Source organism: Solanum stenotomum, chromosome 12 (genome assembly GCF_019186545.1).
Source record: "Solanum stenotomum isolate F172 chromosome 12, ASM1918654v1, whole genome shotgun sequence".
Classification (NCBI taxonomy): domain Eukaryota; kingdom Viridiplantae; phylum Streptophyta; class Magnoliopsida; order Solanales; family Solanaceae; genus Solanum; species Solanum stenotomum.
The window spans coordinates 36,891,431-36,910,755 of NC_064293.1; the positions used below are offsets into that span (position 1 = coordinate 36,891,431).

Below are 19,325 nucleotides of genomic sequence, written 5' to 3' on the forward strand. Positions count from 1 at the left end.
ATTGAGAATGTGAAAAACTGAACTGTAACCAATACAATGTATGTGTATATATACACACTGATATAGTTCTCTAACAAACTCAACTAACTATGAATTGTAAACTTGTGACTCCTAACTAACTAACTAACTAACTAATTCTGTGAATTGAACAGTACACTAAAACTAACTAATCTTATCACATTAAATAATTACTTCAACAGAAAAAACAATTATTAAAAAATACTTGTTCTGCAATGTTACATACATTTATAATTACTGGCCATTAGAGGTACGTAGTATTTATGTGTTATCTTTTGACCGTCGAATTTAGTATTGCGACATAAATTGAGACAAACAAATAAAGAGTACTCACATTTTTTTAATAATTTTTCTTTTGTAGCCCCAACTCCCAAAAAGAAAATGAAAAAAGAAAGTAAAGTAAAGAAGAAATGAGCTAGCACATCATGAAGCACAATTCCACTTTTTGCTACTTAATAGCTGTTATTTTGTAATCTTCAAAAGTATATGATCGAAGTTGGTAATAATGATATGTAGACTTGTTTAAATCAAGGGTCCCTTTTGGTTCGACAATATTTGAGGCTAGATTCCAAGAGCTATGACATACATGTTTTTAGAAATTAAGACTGAAATAATTTCAGTCGATATTCGATATTTATAACTCAATTAGTTGAATTTGCGTCAAAACATTCCACTTCGAGGATAAGGTAGTCAAAATATTTGGTTAATAATGGAAGGGTTACTCTATCACCTCACCAGGGTAGTAGGGAACTTAAGTGGTTTATCTGAATCTTTTCAACGAAAAATTATATTTATTGTTTATAAATGATTAAAAAAATTATATGTATGTATATATATGTATAGATGTTGAATCGCCTTCAATTTACCTTTTTAAATTTTGAATTCCTTAATGATAATTATGATTCCGCCACTATTGACCTCACTATAACCTTTTCATTTTTTTTTCTTGTTCTACTTTTTTTTTGTTAAAGATGAAATGAAATAATTTTTGTTCCACCTAACATCACTTATCTAAAAAAACTTAATTATTAATCTATTCCATAGGTGTAAAAGTAGTATGTGGCAGTTGTGTAGTTACAACTCAATAATAAACGACACAAGGACGTAGTGACTAGCTACTTTTTCACTCAAATAATTGAAAAAATATCACTATCTTAAAATTTCAACTTATACTAAAATTAGTGAAGTTATCCGCGCTTCACGCGATTATAAATAACTCATTTAATTTATCAAAAAAAGAATTAAAACAGTTGACTACTAAAAGTTTTGTGAAGGTTCTTTGTTGTGTTTAATCCAAATATATCATATTTGAAGCCTTAATCAAGTTTATATAGTATTTAAGTTTTTGTATCGGTTGTAATTTTAGATCGCTTAAGCTAAGAGTTTACATTCTATGATCTCATCGTACAATTTTATTGGATATGTGTATCCCATGCTTTTATAATTTTATACAATTTTTTTAAATCTATCTTTTATTCTTCGTATGTTTTTTGTTTTGTTTGTATCTTTCTCGCAAAACTAAAGAATTTAAATCAAATATACTTATAAATTTAGAAAGCTCAGAACATCAAAATGCCATTATCCTCCTTGTTCATCAAATCAAAATAATTTTAAAATATTTATTGTGGTTCAAGTAACATCAATTATAGTTTTATAAAATTACTTTTTTCCTCCAAATATTGTAGTCTCTTACTATTTTCTTTTTTAATGTTCTTATTCTTCGAAAGTTATTATCCTTTCTTCAGTAATGATGAATCAATTCTCTTTTCACCTTTCACTAATCTTAGCTTGTGAAATATTTTGTGAATAACTTTCTGTCTTGACTAATTTTTACTACAAATATAATATACTTATTATTTATAGAAAAGAATAGATTGAGAGATATAAAACCCCAATTACACAAAGAATATAAAATATTTGAAGAAATTAATTATTTGAAACAATCTCTTTATACTTTATCAAAATGCATATAACAAATTTGAGAAAAACTTTTTAAACAAACTTTATCAAAATCCCCATAGCAAGAAAGTTGAGTCCTTTTTTATACTTTTTTTTTAATCAAAAAGTTTATTATTGTAGCATTTGCATACAAATTATATTATTTATTTTGAGATGAGGAAAATATCAAATTTTATTAAGTTGTCATGTGCATTCAAATCATGAAGATAATCATACTTTGTCAATTTCTTTTTATTTTTTCAATTTGTAAATCAAATATGAATTTAGTAAATCGTGATTATTATTTTTATAGTTAGGATATTATCCTGACAAACAAAATGTGAGATTACTACATTTGAATTAATATTATAACCATAAATTTTATAATGTCTTAAAAGAGTAAAAGAGAATAGTAACAAAATTTGCATATATTAATAATGATAGTGTATTCATCGAACTTGAACTTAAATGCTCAAATAGTATCATATATGTTCATCTTATCTTTCACCATAAACAATAAAAATGATTCACAAAAAATATGCGAAGAATAAAAAGTATAGAAAAATCACCAACAATAATGAAGAAAATAACACAGACAAGAAATAAAGAAGGAAAAACACTATAAATAAGAGACATCAACTAAACTAAAATAAAACAAATAATATTACCTATCAAGTTTGAATTTTGAATTTGAATTCTCACAAACAACATAGGCATATGCTCATCTTATATTTCATACTGTAAACAAAAAAAGTTAAATCACAAATAATCTAAACATCATAAAATTAGGCATAACAAAGTGATGTACTTAAGTGTAAATATAATCAAGAAAGAAAGAAATTCTTACCAGTGGTGAGGATGATATGCTTTAGTATTTATAGTAATCAATAAATTTGTAATTTAATTGAATAATATGAATTAAAAAATAATATAGTAATAAATAAAATTGTAACTTACATTGGTATTAAGTGTCTTAATTGCAATATAATAATATCTTTAAGAAGGAATAGAGAAAGGTTTTAGGAAAAGGTGATAAATGGTTAACAGAATTTAAAAAATTATCTTAATTTTGTTATTAAGTGTCTTAATTGTAATATAATAATATCTTTAAGAAGGATTAGAGAAAGGTTTTAGGAAAAGGTGATAAATGGTGAACAAAATTTAAAAAATTATCTTAATCTCTACAAATTTTAAGGCAAGAAAATAAGAAAAAAAAGGCACAAAATCTAGAGAGGAAAAAAAGGATGAATAGATAAAGTAAATTACTTAATTTATTACAAAGAAATATTTTATTAATGGATATATATATATATATATATTGATTGATTGATTGTAAATAAATATAAAAATACTTAAAATAATTTTTTTATGTTATATTTTATAATTAGAAGAAGATTAAAATAAATAATTAATTAAAATTTATTAAGAGTGAAAATTAGAGAGGTATGAGTTATGAATAATTACTTCTTGTAAATTGGCATGTGAAAAGTTTTTGTTGTAAATATATCTCCATTAATAAAATATTTCTTTGTAATAAATTAAGTAATTTACCTTTATAATAAAATAATTGATTTAAATAAATAAAAATGGTCAAAAAAAGGAGAAAAAAGATAAATAGGAATAGATGTCATTGAGAAATGCCACATCACCTCTTTTATATTCAACTTTATTATGTATATAGATTGGGTAATTAAGGTGATGTTAGTGGGCTGGTTAAGGTGATGGTAGTGAGCTGAGTTTTTAACGTACGTTTTGGGCTGCAGATGACGGATTAATTACTCCTATTTAGTGTGATGTTTTAACTCATTATGCATTTTTGTAGGGATTAAAAAATCAGAAATAATTAAAAAAAAAGGAGAAAAAATATAATTGCAAATGCTAGCCATTGGAGGGTGACACATCAGCGATTCTAGATTCAACTATATATATATTTTAAATAATTATTTTTAACTATAAGGATTAGTTTTTATTTTCTATTAATGATTTCCCCCAAAATAAATAGTTATAGGGAAAATGGCCTGATATACCCCTCAATTTTGTCTTTGGAGCTGATATGTCCCTCGTTATGAAAGTGACTCATATATACTCTTACCGCTATACAAACGGCTCACATATACCCCTACCGTTATAAAATGTGCTCACATATACCCTTCATTTAACGGAAGTGAAAAAATTAGTTTTAAATTTATATTTTTGACTTTTATTTTTTTTTCAAAATCATTTAGGGGTATATATGATTCTTCTAGCAAAGTTCAAGGTATATTTTAATCTTTTTCATACATAAATTATTTTTTGATTTCTTTGATTATCATTATTTGAGTTTCTTATTCTTATTTTATTTTTTTCTTTCATTCCTTAGTGTAAAGAAAAAAATTTAAAACTATTTTTTGTTGCTATATTATAATTTAAAACTATTTTTTTGTCCATATTGTAATTAATTTTGGTATTTGAAGAAAAAAATTTGGTCATCTATAATAAGTTTTATAAGAATATTAGTGAAATATAAATAAATTTGACCATCAAAATAATAAATCTAAATTAATCATTAAAACAAAAAAAATGTTCGAGGAGGATTAAATATACCCAATATGGGATTATATTTTTTTTTTAAAAAAAATAATTAAAAAATTAAACTAATTTTTTTTTTTCATTTCCGTTAGAGGAAAAGGGTATATGTGAACCATTTGTATATAAGTAGGGTTATTTATGAGTCACTTTCATAACGAGGGGTATATTAGCTCTAAATGACAAAATTGAAAAATATATCAAACCCTTTTTCCATAGTTATATAAATGAAGGAGAGCTGTGGGACAATAGTGGCCCATGTCACAAGTAATAATAATGATGAGTATCGTGGCTTTTGCCCTTTGCAGATTAATATATTCTTAAGTATATCTTAATTAAATCCTATAATTTTGAAACACTAGCTAGTACTATGAGATCTAGGAACTAATCATTTGTATTATATGATATGATTAACAAACAAATAATATTATAATCTATCCTACATCAATGTTTGACCTCAAAGACCAATAAAACTTTATATATAACATGGTTACCTCCTAATCTCTTTTTTAAAATTATTATTATATATAAATATATTTATTCTTTGTTTTCTTTCCTATTGATTCTCCATCTTTATTCTTAGTCAATGAGCCATTTTAAGAGTTGACCGAAAATCTATCTAATCTCATTTTAAGTAAATTTTTTAAGTTTATAAATATCAAAGGGGTGAGAAGTGACAAATATCACTCATTTTCCAATAGGAATAATAAGGTGGGAGAAAATAAGAAAAAGGTACCAATAATTTAGTAACCTTGTCCAATTACGGAGCTAGGTGGGTATTCGTGAGTTTGAACAAACCCACCAACTTTTTTGTAGACCCTGTATTTGTATTAGAAATTTATATATATATATATATATATATTAACTTGTGAATCCCTAACAAATTGAATGACAACTCAGTGGTAAGAAAGGGTGATGAAAATGTTTTTCACATTAGTATTATGGGTTTGAACCCTACTATCAATAAAAAAAATCTCTTTTTAAAAGAGACATGTTTTGCAATATTTTCTCTCTGACCTTCTCTTAATGAACGTGTTAAATTTTAAACCATATTGTAAAACTAATCACTGTGATTGTTATCAATACCTCCCATTACCATTAGTCATGAAGATAGAGGATACTCAAGATAATGTCTTTTTGAAAGTCGTCTCACTTTACAAAATAACCCTCAATAAATACATATATAAAATTAATTCAAAAGTGAGGACATATTTCTTATTTGATGTTGAAATTGATTTTAATTATTTTTAAAATGATTGTTATAGCTTGATAAGAACATTTTTGTTTTAGTAAGTAATGGAAGTGTATATTCTTAATATAATTATAGAGCCTGATTTAATAAACATTGATTAATGAGGTTATATTTTTTTTAAGAAGGTAAAGAATTCAAGAAGGAGAGAAGATTTTGTCCACCAAGCGGTACAGAGTGCGACTCCTAAGCAATTGGGGGTTCTCGCTCATCTCTTGGGGGTCCATCTCATCTGAAAATTTTTCCTCTTCCATTAGCATAGCTAAATTTGAATAGGATGAATCAGCCTCGGATTTTTCGTTACTCATGTCAGCATTCTCACTTCTGATATCTCCAAGTTTTGTCACCAAAAACCTTCCCCGATTGATAGAATGTTCCGCTACTGACACTTGAAAAAGCAGCTTTCAAGGTCTCGTCGCTTCAGTGAATCACTTGAGCCCTGATACATTTTCGATGCCATGGAGCTAGACTAGTGAGCTATTACGCTTTCTATATGATTATTCAAAAGTGAAGAAAACTTTGCAAATCCAAAAAAAAAGAAGGATAAATTACATAAATCCCACCTTTTTGTTTACTTATTACCATTATCCCCTATAAGTTTGACAAATCTCCAAAAGCCCTCATTTTCGCACATCAAATTAGTGTATCTCGCGCATCAGATTAATGTATCAGCGCTTATATTATTGTATCTCGCGCATCAGATTAATGTATCATGTATAAAATGTACATCAGATTAGTGTATCATGTATAAAATGTAATGTATCTTACTTAACGATTAATGTATTTCATGCATCAGATTAATGTATCAACGCTTATATTATTGTATCCATTTGAGGGATTTCTGTAATTATAAACTTTTAAGGGATAGATTGCTATTTTGCCTTAAAAGTATGTGATTTCTGTAATTTGCCAAAAAAAAAAACTTTGCACAACTTATAATTCCAATATTGTAAAATATTGTAACATTCTACAATTAGGCCCAGAAATATTTTTTTTTGGCCCATTAAATTTGTGGGCTCAAATGAAGTAAGCATACTGCGTAACAGGCCCGAGATCTGTTTAAGCTTTTTGAATGTTTAAGCATTTGTATATAGTTTAAGAAATAATGATCGATATGGGTATTTTATCATAATATTCATATTAACTGATGTATATTCTTAGGTCATGTGAACTAATTTGAGGAATAAGTAATTAATGTTGAGGTTAAAATATAATTAAAAAAATTGTCTTTTCTTGATAAGTTAAAAGTGAAAATCTATTTTTGAAATAGTGTACTAGTAAAAGTGAACGAAGGGAGTTGTAAGATGTTCTTAAAAAAAATTCTTTTACATTTGATTATTTTAATTTTAAACATATTTATTTAAGGTAAATATTCTATATTAGATGATAGGATATGTCCAATGATAAAATTGTAGTATGTACTATGTACAACAACATATCCGGTGAAATGTCACAAGTAAGGTTTGAGGAGGGTAAAATGTATGTAGATCTTATTACTACATCATGGAGATAAAAAAGCTGTTTCCGAAAGACCATCTACTCAAGTAGAAGAGTTAGTATGTATTATGTATCATTGTACCATGGTTGAGTGGATTACGATACAAATAGTAAAGCATCAACGAACGAAAACATATTTAAAATTTCATTTGGTGACTTTACTTTAGTCATAAAAAATAACAAACAAAAATATTTTTCAATGATATCTATAGAGTAATTCTTACTCGTATTTCTTGTTAAATAAAAAATGTAGACTTTTTCACTTCATGGTCCTTCCAGTGCACAAGATATTATAGTTGTTGCAAAGACAAAAGTCTCAAAAGTGCAACTTTCATGAATATTTAGCCATAATTAATTTACCAACAATAATTAATAAATGTGCATAAAGTTAATAATATTTCGAGGATGACAAGTAGTTTAATTTTTCATTAAATATTTGATATAGTTGTGAATGTGACATAATTATGTCAAATGAGTAGAGGGAGTTGGAAAAAAAAAACGCATGCCCCATATTTGGAGCAACATTGCTATCATTAGTGTTTCGTTACTCATCAGTCATCACATTCTTCCAAATTAGTAATCGTTAGTTCCTAAATACTTCTTCCGTTTCGATTTACTTGTCAATTTTAATCTCGATACACATATTAATAAGAAAATAATGATTGATATTACTATAAGTTTATCATTTTATTCCTATTAGTTGACAGGGTCTCAAATAGGTTTACTCATTACATTTTTCAAAAACATTAACTTAATGTTAATAATTGATGGCATAATAGAAAAAATAAAATTGTCATATTTTTATTTGTCAATAATAATAAGTAAAAGTAGAAATTAAATTAGGAAATATTTGACGAGTAAATCCGAACGAAGGGAGTAAGTGATGTTTTAGATTTTTAAGCAACAATTGATCTTATTTTTCAAAATCATCATTATTTAAATACATGAAGTTTTACGGGTTAAAATATCACTTCTTTTATCAAAGCATTTAATTAGAGGTAAGTTAGTTAAAACACTTATTATTTTATAGGAATTAGTAGTATTATAAAAGAGTGTGTCTAAACTAAAACAACACTCGTTAAGAAACGAAAAACTTTTTTGCAGATTTAATGAGGGTTTTTTCCAAGTATATAGGTGTTTTCTTTTGGCATTATGTTGTAATATTCATACAATTTTTTTACGTGAAGGTAAGACAAAAGAGTATTTGGTAGTTATAGTAACTTATATGAATAAAAAATAATTGAAGAAACATTGACTTTAATTGTTTACGCTATAATTAGAGTAGGTCGCAAGTTTTTTTTTCCTTTTAGGTTGTTAATTTTATTTTTTATGAATTACTTGTACATTCTTTTTCTATAGTTAATTAGAAGTTAACCTCCTTAACCAATAATTATTAGAATATATTGTGCACTAGTGGAGACAATGGCTACTAAACCATATTTACCTTTCTAGGAGTATTTCTTGATATATTATTAATTCTTACTAGTTACCTCCATTTACAAGAAAAAGAAAAAGGAAAAGTGAATAGTAATTTTTTTAATTTTTTAATTTTTTTATTTTTTTGATGATGACAAGACGTGATTCACGAAATCAACAATGGTTACTACCCTTCAATATATATGACAGTTTTTAATTTTTTTTTTTTGTAAATCATATAAATATTATTGACATGCTTTAAATTTAAAATTTTAAAAGTTATACAACCATATAAATGCTTTATTATACATTAAAGCCATCAATTATATAAAAATATATTTACTTCTTAAACTTACGCAAAATTAAATTATGTCATATAAATTAGAAGAACAGATAATATATAATTATGATATTGGTGTGTATGGGTCAAGTCTTAAGACCTAAGAAACTACAAATTTTTCATGCCTACTGAAAATGAACTTCACGTAGTCACTTTTAACCACTTTTTAATTAACAATCATATTCACCCTTAAAGTTTTCCTTACTTGAAAATGAGATAAAGCTCTTATAAAAAAAATAAAAATAAATAAATAATCAAGGAGATAGTTCAATGATCAAGAAAGCATTACTATACTTTTTTTTAATATAATGTAGTAATGAAAATTTAGGTGCTCCATTAGTCATTGCTGACCAATTAAACATTTTCCATTCACTTACCAATTATGTGATGAAAAATATCTTTAAGCAGAAAATAATACTAAGACGTAATTACATTTTTTTTTTAAGTTGTAAGAAGTAATAATTGAACTATCAAAATTGAGACAGGACAATTAACTTGGATTAGATAGGAGTAGAGTTTTAAAAGCCGGGGGCGTGAGAAGAGACGTTTTATGCAGTATGGGGTGAGACGTAAGTCTCGAGACACAAGACGCAAGTCTTATGGATCTATGGAGCGTAGTCTTATGTATATTCAATTTTATAATTTATTACTAAGAAAATAAACAAAATAAAACTTTCAATTAATTTACAAATAAATTTTAATAAATAACTTATAATATATATATAAAAAATATTATGATTTATATTTGAGAAAGGTATTAATAACCAATAAAAAAGTATTACGACCAATTTTTAAAAAAAAATCATTAAATTTGGTTGACATGAAAAATTTATTTTAAACTAAATTTTTAAGAAATAAAAAAATTCTCATTATATGCATATTGACACGTCCCACTAAAATTAAGTAATATATATATCATACAACCAATTTAATACCATATTTAGTAAACCAAAATTATATTGTAAGTTTTAATATAAATTATAAATACAAAAACAAATAACTGTTAACTTAGAATTGGATAATCAATTAATTATGTCAACCTTTAAACAATAGTGAGATGATAACGAAGATTCCAATATTTCTTAATTATATGAGAAAAATTAGAGTAGCAAATTATGCGTCATATTTGCACGAGTGATTGCTTTAAATATTATTTTAAATGCATCTAAACTAAAATGTTCTTGATAAATATATATTTTCATATAATTTTAGTAGGTCCATCAATAAAATGATTAAAATGGACACTTTTTTATTTTTTTAAAAATTTAGTATAAAATTATAAATCTCATGTCAACAAAATTGAATGATTAAATTGATTGGTTGATTTTCTATATTAAATATAATAGTTGAGTGACTTTCTAAGATAACTATATATTTAAATTATAATTGAGCGACTTTTGACTTATAAAATAAAATTAAATGACTTTATGAGAAAACTATCACAAACCACAGTTAAGTAAATTTTTGAGAAAGTTATTCATAATTAATTGACCATTTGAGATATTATCTCAGTTTTCTCTATCTATCATTTGCTTGATTTTTTGATTTTTTTTTCCCTTTCTCTTTTTGTCGTGCGGGTGCGGTATCAATATATATATATATATATATATATATATAGTTATTCTTAGGCGTATAGTTGCATCTTATATAACATTATCTTATTATAAAAGCTATTTTTATGCTATATTTTACTTTTTAAAGAATTTACCTTTTTATAATAATTATGTTCTTCTAATTGATAATATAATAATCCTCTTTATAGAAATAGAATCTCTAAGATTATCAATAATAGTTTCAAAGATTTTGATAGAATAATTTGATACTTTAATATATCATATGACAAAATATTATATGAATATATATATTTCTATCATTAAGATATTTTCCTCCTCTGCACAAAGTTTTAACATTTGACATAAAATTCTTTTTCTATCAATTTTGAAAGGATTTTTCAAGTAAATTTAAAATGCTGGTCTTAGAGGTTAAATCTTTGTACATTTAATTATGTATTTATTGAAATTGAACTTTCATTAATTGCTAGTTTGTAGAGCAAGCATAAATTTGAAATTTATGTGAATAATAAGTGCACAAGTTAATTCAAACATTTTCTTTAAAGAAGTACTCCTTCTATTTCTAATTATTTGTCCATTTTTCTTTTTTTTTAGTTATTCCTAATTAATTGTTCATTTTGACAAATCAAGAAAGAACAATTCTTTTTACCTATTATACTCTCAATTAATTATTTTGAAAAAAGTAAAATTTCCTGAAAATCTTAAATTTTTAATGCATCCACTTCATAATTAACAAAGATAAAATAGTAAACTCATTATGTCAATAATTATTTTCTTAATAGGTGTGTCAATTCAAAAATGAACAAATAATTAAGAACAGAGAAAGTGTAAAAATTATGTAGATCCTTCTCTCTCCTTCCAAAATGCTTCTACTCATCAGAAGCCTTTGTGAGAGAGTAATTTATCTCACCGTCATCTGATTTTAATGTAAGTATCGAATAAATAATAAAAGTAAAAAGAAATTAATGTAATAGGAAAAAGACAATTTTAAAATATATTAGTGTAGATTTTGTTCCCAATTAAGCATAAATAGTCAAATTCACAGTGGGAGCCATGTGCTGAAAACTCACCCAACACCAGTAGTACTGTTTTCTACACAGCACCAACGGTACACTCTGTAGTATAAATTCAAATCAAATTATTGAAATTCTTCTCCAGCTTTAACGTTCTTTTTGGAAAATTTGATATATGTGGGTTCCCTAAATTAATGGGATTAAATTAAGTACTCTACTGATGTACCAAATCACTGTTTATCAAAAGGTAGAAGAAAGAAGATATAGGCTTAAGCCTAAAAGCAAGTGTTTATCTATTGTTTTTGTCTTGTTTAGAGACACAAAAAATAAAAGGGTAGTAGCACATATCCCAACTTTGTTGTATGTGGGGTTCTTCACTTTGCTGTAGAGTTTTTTGTTCATAAACTTTGAATCTTTATGTACTTTTTGTATCGAAAGATGTGTTCTTTTTATGTTTTTTGAACTTCTCTATGATGGGTGTTCAGTATTTGACTGTCTTTCTTTTTTAAGAGTACTCTTTTTGCAGGTTATGTGTTTTTTTTTTGTTTTGAAAATCCATGGAAGTGTAGTTTTGAGGTTTTGGTTCTTTTGGTTGTTGGAGATTTGTCTGTTGTTTATGTTAAAGTGAAGATCTTTGTGTGTTTTGCAGAGTGTTTTCTTTTTGCTGGAACTGTGAAGCAAAGATTTGAAGGAAAAAGGACAGAGGAAGAGGAAGCAGGAAATTTGTGTTCTTGGAGTGTCCCTTGGTGATGATTGGTCACAAGATGTGTGGACTATATATGAAGATTTTGTTTGTATTTGCAGTTTTTGCTGTTCAAAATTGCCAGGGGTTTACTGATCCTCGTGATGGTATTAATAATCTCTCTGTGGTTTGAATTGTGTATTATACAGTATAGAATGTCTAATAGTTTGAATTTGTTATCTTTTCTATTAGCTTTATTGAAATTACAGTTTGATGTTTTGTGTAAAAGAAAGGTGAAGTTTATGACTTTGTGTTCTTTTCTTGCTCTCCAGTATTTGCCATAAATAGTTTATATACTAGTCTGGGCTACCCCTTGCTTCCTGGATGGGTGCCATATGGATTAGACCCTTGTGGTGATCTATGGCATGGTGTACTCTGTGTCAATTCCAATGTAACTGGAATGTAAGATTTCCTTCTGTTTTTTTTTGCTTGTGTTTCTCACATGGTTTGAATACTTTATAATAGATTTCTTTTCTTTTTTTGGCAGAGTACTAAATGATTCAAATTTGGGAGGTGAATTAAGTGAGGGCATAGGAAGCTTTGCTTCAATCATACAAATGTTGGTACCATCTTTATCTTCATCATTGCATTGATTTAACTTATGTTGCTGAAATTTGCCTTGTCATTTGGTTCTGTGCACTTTGCCCTTCCCTGCATCATTTGACACCTCTATTACATTGTTTAATTCTATGGCTTTAGTTAACTGCTACGTATTAAATGTCTACGCTTTGTGTTATGATCAAACCAGAGATCTCAGCAACAACCATATTGGAGGCAGTATACCATCCAATTTGCCTGTCACCCTCAAAACCTTGTAAGTTAATAATCTTTGTCCTTACTGAGCTTCTTCACCACTTTATAAGTTATTTGCTCCACATACATCCACATTTTTAATCCTATTATGGTATTTGTGTATATACAGGTCTCTCTCTGGTAACCAGCTTACTGGGAGCATTCCAGACAACATATCCTCGTTAGGGCAATTAACAGACTTGTGAGTTATAGTTGACTTATCTTAATATACTTTTTCTATGACCATGCTTTTGTTGTCATTACATTTAATTCCTTCCTTGTAGGTCGTTGAACAACAATCATCTCAATGGAGTCATTCCAGATGCCTTTCTGCAACTTAAGACTTTGATTAACATGTACTCATACTTCTTTTAGCTTTTTACCTTTTCTCAGCGATGAAGCTCCTTTTCTTGGTGTTGTTTGTATTTATGGCTTCATGCTCTTATTTTGCAGGGACTTATCTGGGAACAGTTTAAGTGGTCAGCTGCCTCCTTCAGTGGGGACTTTGTCGTCACTTACTACCTTGTATGTATTTCTCCTTGTTGGTATGATAATTAGGGAAATATTAGGAAATGAAACTACTTTTCTGGCTATGAGGAATGAGTGCTTTCCTCTCTCTAGACACTGAATAGAAGTTCAAATAAGTCCTTAATTCCTTCAGAAATTTAACATAAGTTCTGCTCATACATAATTTAAACTGATAAGTTTTGTAAAGATAAATATAGTTTTTGACATTTCATTGCATATGTAACTATTGTATGGTTGTGCTGAATGTTGGTTTGTCAAGATGTGTTTTCTGTGAACAAGCTAGAGGAATGATATTTGAGGATAATACTTCACAAAGTTGATTAATTTTGTCTAGAATCTCAATTTGCAACCATTCAACTTAATATACTTGGATGGTAAAGGGATGTTAACATAATTTCTCAACTAGACTTGTGAATATACTTGTATTTATGGTGAATTGTGATACTCTAGTTTTGATTTTTGAATACATACTTTTGGCTCTATGCAGACACTTACAGAACAATCAGCTTTCTGGGATCCTTGACGTTTTGCAAGATCTTGCTCTAACGGATTTGTAATCTCCTGGACTAATAAATTTTCCATCATTATAGATAATGTCATCAACTATGTCATTTTCTGCTCAATGTGTGCTTAAATTTGGTCACTTTCTTGTTCTGCAGAAACATAGAGAATAATTTGTTCTCTGGGCCTATACCACCAAAATTGTTGAGCATCCCGACCTTCAGGTAAAAACCTAGGAATTTTTTTGCCCTCTTTAGTTTGGGTTTTCTTTTAAGCTGATGAAATCCATTTTATTCTATCTTCAACTTCTGTAATATGAACTGGAGTATCTTATTTCTCCTTGTTTTAATTTGGCTTCATCTCTCTGTGTACTTCCATCAATTTAAAATTGGATAAGCATTGGTCACTGTGGTAATGGGACAATGTGACTTAAAAAATTTAAAACAAAAGGGAGTTGTCTCTTGGGCTAGAGATTGCACTATTTAGATCTAATTTAATTGCCAATTGTGCTTGCAATGAATATTTATGGGAAGCCAGTATAACTGTTGTTTCTAATAAACTTGACACCATTCCATGAGCTGACCATGAAAATGTTGGTTTTACAAGTTTTAGTTTCTATAACTTTGTCATGCATCGATCTGATAAATAAATCAGTACACTGGCTGATAAATGGGTAAAGTAGCAAACTTGAAGATATGGCATGTAAAGATATTACTAAATAGTATGGTCTTTTTGAATGAAGACTGCATAGTACACCTTATGAACCAGTTCTTTACTCCATCAATCAACCATCCTCAATCCCAAATTAATTGTGGATGGCTATATGAATCCTCTTTATCCGTTCTACCTTGTGCATCATCCTACATGTCACTCTTAACTTTATCTAAAATTCTATTTTGTGCAAGATTGATAATAGATATTTAGTTGGTGTTTGTTGTGAAAGCTCTTTTGGAGTTCTTTTAAAGACCTTATTGAAACCATGTTTGCTTAAGTTCTTATAAGAAAATTTTCATTTCATCAATGAAGAAGGGGGTTTGAGGGATTTTCATTAAAAAACAATTCTTCTTCCACTTATAAAAGTGCTCACAAATCTTCAAAAGATCAACTGTGTAAACACATTTGTTTTGCACATCTACAAAAATATTTCTCCAGAACCATTTGATTGGTTAAAATGAAATTACAATGGATAACCAATCAACATGATGCATTTTTGTGATAGACTAGCCTTAGTCATGGCCTCAATTGTTTAGTTGATACTCTTTGGGGGAAGCGAACTATGGTAGTCTTTTCTTCTTCATGAAAGGTTCATTTGTATACTTATAAATTTTGTTGCCTTACATGGTGAAATCTATGTTTTTTATCAGACGTGCAGGGAATCCTTTTAATACTACTATCATCCCTTCACCACCCATGATATCGCCTTCTCCAGCACCATTTGCGCTTTCTCCAGATTTAGCCCCTTCACTGCCATATATTGTACCTCCAGGACAGGAATTACAGCCCTCTGGAAGGCAAAAGAGTAGTAATTCAACCAAACATGTCAAATTGATTGCTATAGCCGGATTAGTATCCCTTGTCATACTTGGATTGGGTGTTTGCCTATTGATGTCACGATTCTGCAAAAGAAGAAGAGAGACCCAAAAAGAAACCAAGAGACATGAAACATATGATCATAGTTTGCCTAAGGTCAAGGGTAACCCTAAACATGATCAATCCCTGCAAAAACCATATTATGATGCAGAAAAAGGTAAATAGTTCATATGTGTACTTTCTTCTTATAGATTTATGTTTATCGTCAGTTACCTGTTGTTTTTAATGGCATTATGATGACAAAATGGATATGTCCAAAAGAAGCAGGTTTGAGGCCAGTGGCTGGAAATGGGAAAGCTCAGGGTAGGAACATGTCAATGAATACTTCAGAGGCTGTGCAGCAGAAAGACGTGAAGAGCACTATATCATATACAGACGATGAGCTGGGCTCGGAGATGGAGTCAATGATATCGGATGTTCTTCCACCACCGCCACCACCTTTTCTTCAAACTCTTTCTGCTGAGAGGATGGTTGTAAATCCAATTGTTCCCCCAATTACCTCAGGCAAGCATGCTATGAAGAATGTAAACTCTGCAGAGTTCTTCACCATTGCCTCTCTTCAGCAGTATACAAATAGCTTTTCTCAAGATAATCTTATTGGAGGAGGCATGCTTGGAACAGTCTACAGAGCTGAGTCTCCCAAAAAAGTAAGCATCTTTATTTTCACGAGCTTCAAATCAGTAAATACTGTGTGCTTGCATGCATTGTGACTGCATCAGTACCACATCTTGAGCTTCATTTCACTTTTTTAAAGGTGGAAATTACTTGTTATTTTTTTATTAAAAGCATGGTTTTCTGTGACAGACATTATATCTATTTTACATTGAACTTGTAGATGTTTTGTGGGTCTGTAATGTTTGACTCTAGTTTTGCATAATAGAAGTAGTCCAACCTTGTAGATGGCAACAGTTTCCATTAGTAGACTGTAGATATACCTGACATGCCTCCTGATTCATTAAATTAGTTTCCTGTTTTCCCAATAACCACTTGTACTTGTCATGTTTGTATATAACCTATTTAGTTGCCGTACAAGGGTAGAAGGTGCTGAGACTTTGCTATTTCTTGATGCTTTTGTTTTGTTAGCTATTGGCGGTCAAGAAACTAGACACTGCTATGACCAAGCGTCAAAGTGATCAAGAATTTGTTGAAATGGTTTCCAATATCTCTAAACTTCAGCATGAAAACATTGTCAAACTTGTGGGTTACTGTTCAGAGCATGGACAACGGTTGCTTGTCTACGAGTATTGTAGAAATGGTACCCTCCACGAAGCATTGCACTTAGATGATCAGATCCACAGAAAACTTTCCTGGAGTACACGTGTACGCATTGCACTTCAAGCAGCAAGAGCATTAGAGTAAGTACGAAAAAAAGCTGAATGATATTAGTTTATAAGTGCTTGTAACTTGTTTTAATGAATTGTGATGGTTAAATAAATTATAAATTGGCTGTTAAAGTCAGCTCTGCGTGTTTCCCGGGCTTAATGTTTGCTACACCACAATTAATTTTGTAGTTTTATCCTTAGCTTGTAACCGTTTAGAGATTGAGTTGCTTCCTGTTTCACTGAAAGGTACTTGCATGAAGTTTGTCAACCACCTATTGTCCACCTGAACTTCAAGTCCACTAATGTTCTCCTTGATGATGAACTTGCTGTACATATGTCAGATTGTGGTTTGGCACCTCTGATGTCATCTGATTCCATAAGACAGGTAATCCCTTCAATCCTCAGACTAGAAACAAGAATAACAGGAGATTTGACTTGCAAACTGTAGTTATTCTGAATTCGTAATGGGAAAATTTATCCTTTTGGACTGTGATCTTCATTGAACTTGTAAACACTTCCTTCTTAACTTCTAGAAACTGCATCATTATTCATTAGTATGAAAACTAGGTGCCAATTGGCTGCTAAAAATTGGTGCATTCTGTTTAGAAATGGTTGTTTGTTTCTATTTCGAGGGGATAAAAATGAAAGGACAAGACCTGGTATTTCTGCTAATTTTGGTTTGCATCAAAAAGCTGTCCATCTCATATTGCATTTATCGATGAATAAAGTGTTGATAACTTCAGTATAAATTTCAGTTGCAAGGATCCGGCTATGGTGCTCCTGAACTTGAATTGGGAAACTATACTTGTCAGAGTGATGTTTATAGCTTTGGAGTTGTTATGCTAGAACTTCTCACAGGAAGACAATCTTACGACAGGTTAATTTCTTTTCTGACAGATATATTTTAACACCTTGCTAGTTGTTATTGTTGCAACTACATATTTTTCTGAAATTATACGACTCCCGACTTTGAGCCCATTAAAACATGATTTCCAGGTCCCGGCCTAGAGGGGAGCAGTTACTGGTTCGATGGGCTATTCCACGGCTGCATGATATAGATGCATTATCAAGAATGGTTGATCCTTCCCTAAATGGTTGTTATCCATCCAAGTCTTTGTCTCGGTTTGCTGACATAATTTCCTTGTGTATTCAGGTTAGTCTCTTCCTTTACATTTTCCTCATAGCTCTTTCATGAAGTGTAAAGTCCCACTTACAGTTTTGAGTTACCGCGTGTGAGAAACTTTACTGGTTATTCTTCATAAAATGAGACTTTAATCCAGTTAAATTCCAGGGTTTTGGTAAATGTCTGTTTTGGATAAACCTACTTAACCATAGGCTGCATGTCCAACAAGAAAACAAACTCTACATTTGAGCTATTTAGGCTCAAGTAAATTTTAGAATCAACTCAGTCTAGGGAGAGAAGAGGTACTTTGTTAGTAAATTCGCCATTCTGCTATAGCTAAAAAACACACACATAATGTTTGGACTGATGTTTTTCGAGCTGTCGCCTTTCATACTTTTCTCATGTCCTCCTACTTTTTTGTTGGGCAGTCGGAACCTGAATTCAGGCCACCAATGTCCGAAATCGTGCAGAATCTTCTGCAGATGATCTAAAGATATCATCAAGACTGAGTCTTTTAGCATAGATGGCAAGGATTCAAGGAGAAATCTTTACACAACATTTTCATTAAGCTCAAATATTGTGTGCTAACATGAGTAATGTAATCTATTGTAATGTAAATAGCATTATTATGTTTTGCAACATTTTCATGTGTGATTCTTTTTGGCATATCTATGAGAAAGCATTCTTTTAGTGTAATCGAGGAGTTAGTAATATATTTTCAGCCAATTCTGTATGCAAGTTTTGTGATCATTCGAAGCACTTGTATAATATAAAATTAATGTAGTTTGTGATCTCTTTGCTTAAAGTGCGCCTTTGCTTGATTTGACATTTTTTGTACTTTGATATTTTTAAATCGGAAAAGGGTCAAAATTGCCTCCGAACTATATGAAATAGATCATTTATACCCTTCGTTACATTTTGGGATCAAAAATGCCCCTGGTGTTATCCTAAGAGACCACAAATACCCTCAAGAGTTAACATTTCAAATTTTTGTTGACGTGGCAAGCCACGTCGGACTAATCCTTCCACCTAAACATTGCCAACTAGGATTCACTACAAAATAACTAGACCTTTAGCGACAACAACAATCGCCACAAAAGTCCAGAAAATCGTCACTAAA

General features: G+C 29.4%; 1 protein-coding gene across 1 annotated transcript; it reads left to right on the plus strand.

Annotated features, from left to right (window-relative positions):
• Window positions 1-11,803: 11,803 nt before the first annotated feature.
• On the plus strand, window positions 11,804-18,907 carry LOC125848228 (protein STRUBBELIG-RECEPTOR FAMILY 3-like). The gene is made up of 17 exons (XM_049528058.1): window positions 11,804-11,967; window positions 12,257-12,456; window positions 12,622-12,751; window positions 12,837-12,908; window positions 13,098-13,163; window positions 13,272-13,343; window positions 13,426-13,497; window positions 13,595-13,666; window positions 14,157-14,222; window positions 14,329-14,394; window positions 15,535-15,917; window positions 16,022-16,407; window positions 16,844-17,115; window positions 17,329-17,467; window positions 17,838-17,959; window positions 18,079-18,235; window positions 18,634-18,907. The coding sequence occupies exons 2-17, from the start codon at window positions 12,357-12,359 to the stop codon at window positions 18,694-18,696; spliced, it is 2,238 nt and encodes a 745-aa protein (XP_049384015.1). The 5' UTR covers window positions 11,804-11,967; window positions 12,257-12,356; the 3' UTR covers window positions 18,697-18,907.
• The last annotated feature ends 418 nt before the right edge of the window (window positions 18,908-19,325 follow it).

Coding starts and splice junctions, on each gene's coding strand:
- LOC125848228 (XM_049528058.1), top strand. CDS start 12,357: ATGATTGGTCACAAGATGTGTGGACTATATATGAAGATTTTGTTTGTA. Junction 14,395..15,534: donor TTGAGCATCCCGACCTTCAG/GTAAAAACCTAG, acceptor GTTTTTTATCAG/ACGTGCAGGGAATCCTTTTA. Junction 17,960..18,078: donor GGAAGACAATCTTACGACAG/GTTAATTTCTTT, acceptor CATGATTTCCAG/GTCCCGGCCTAGAGGGGAGC.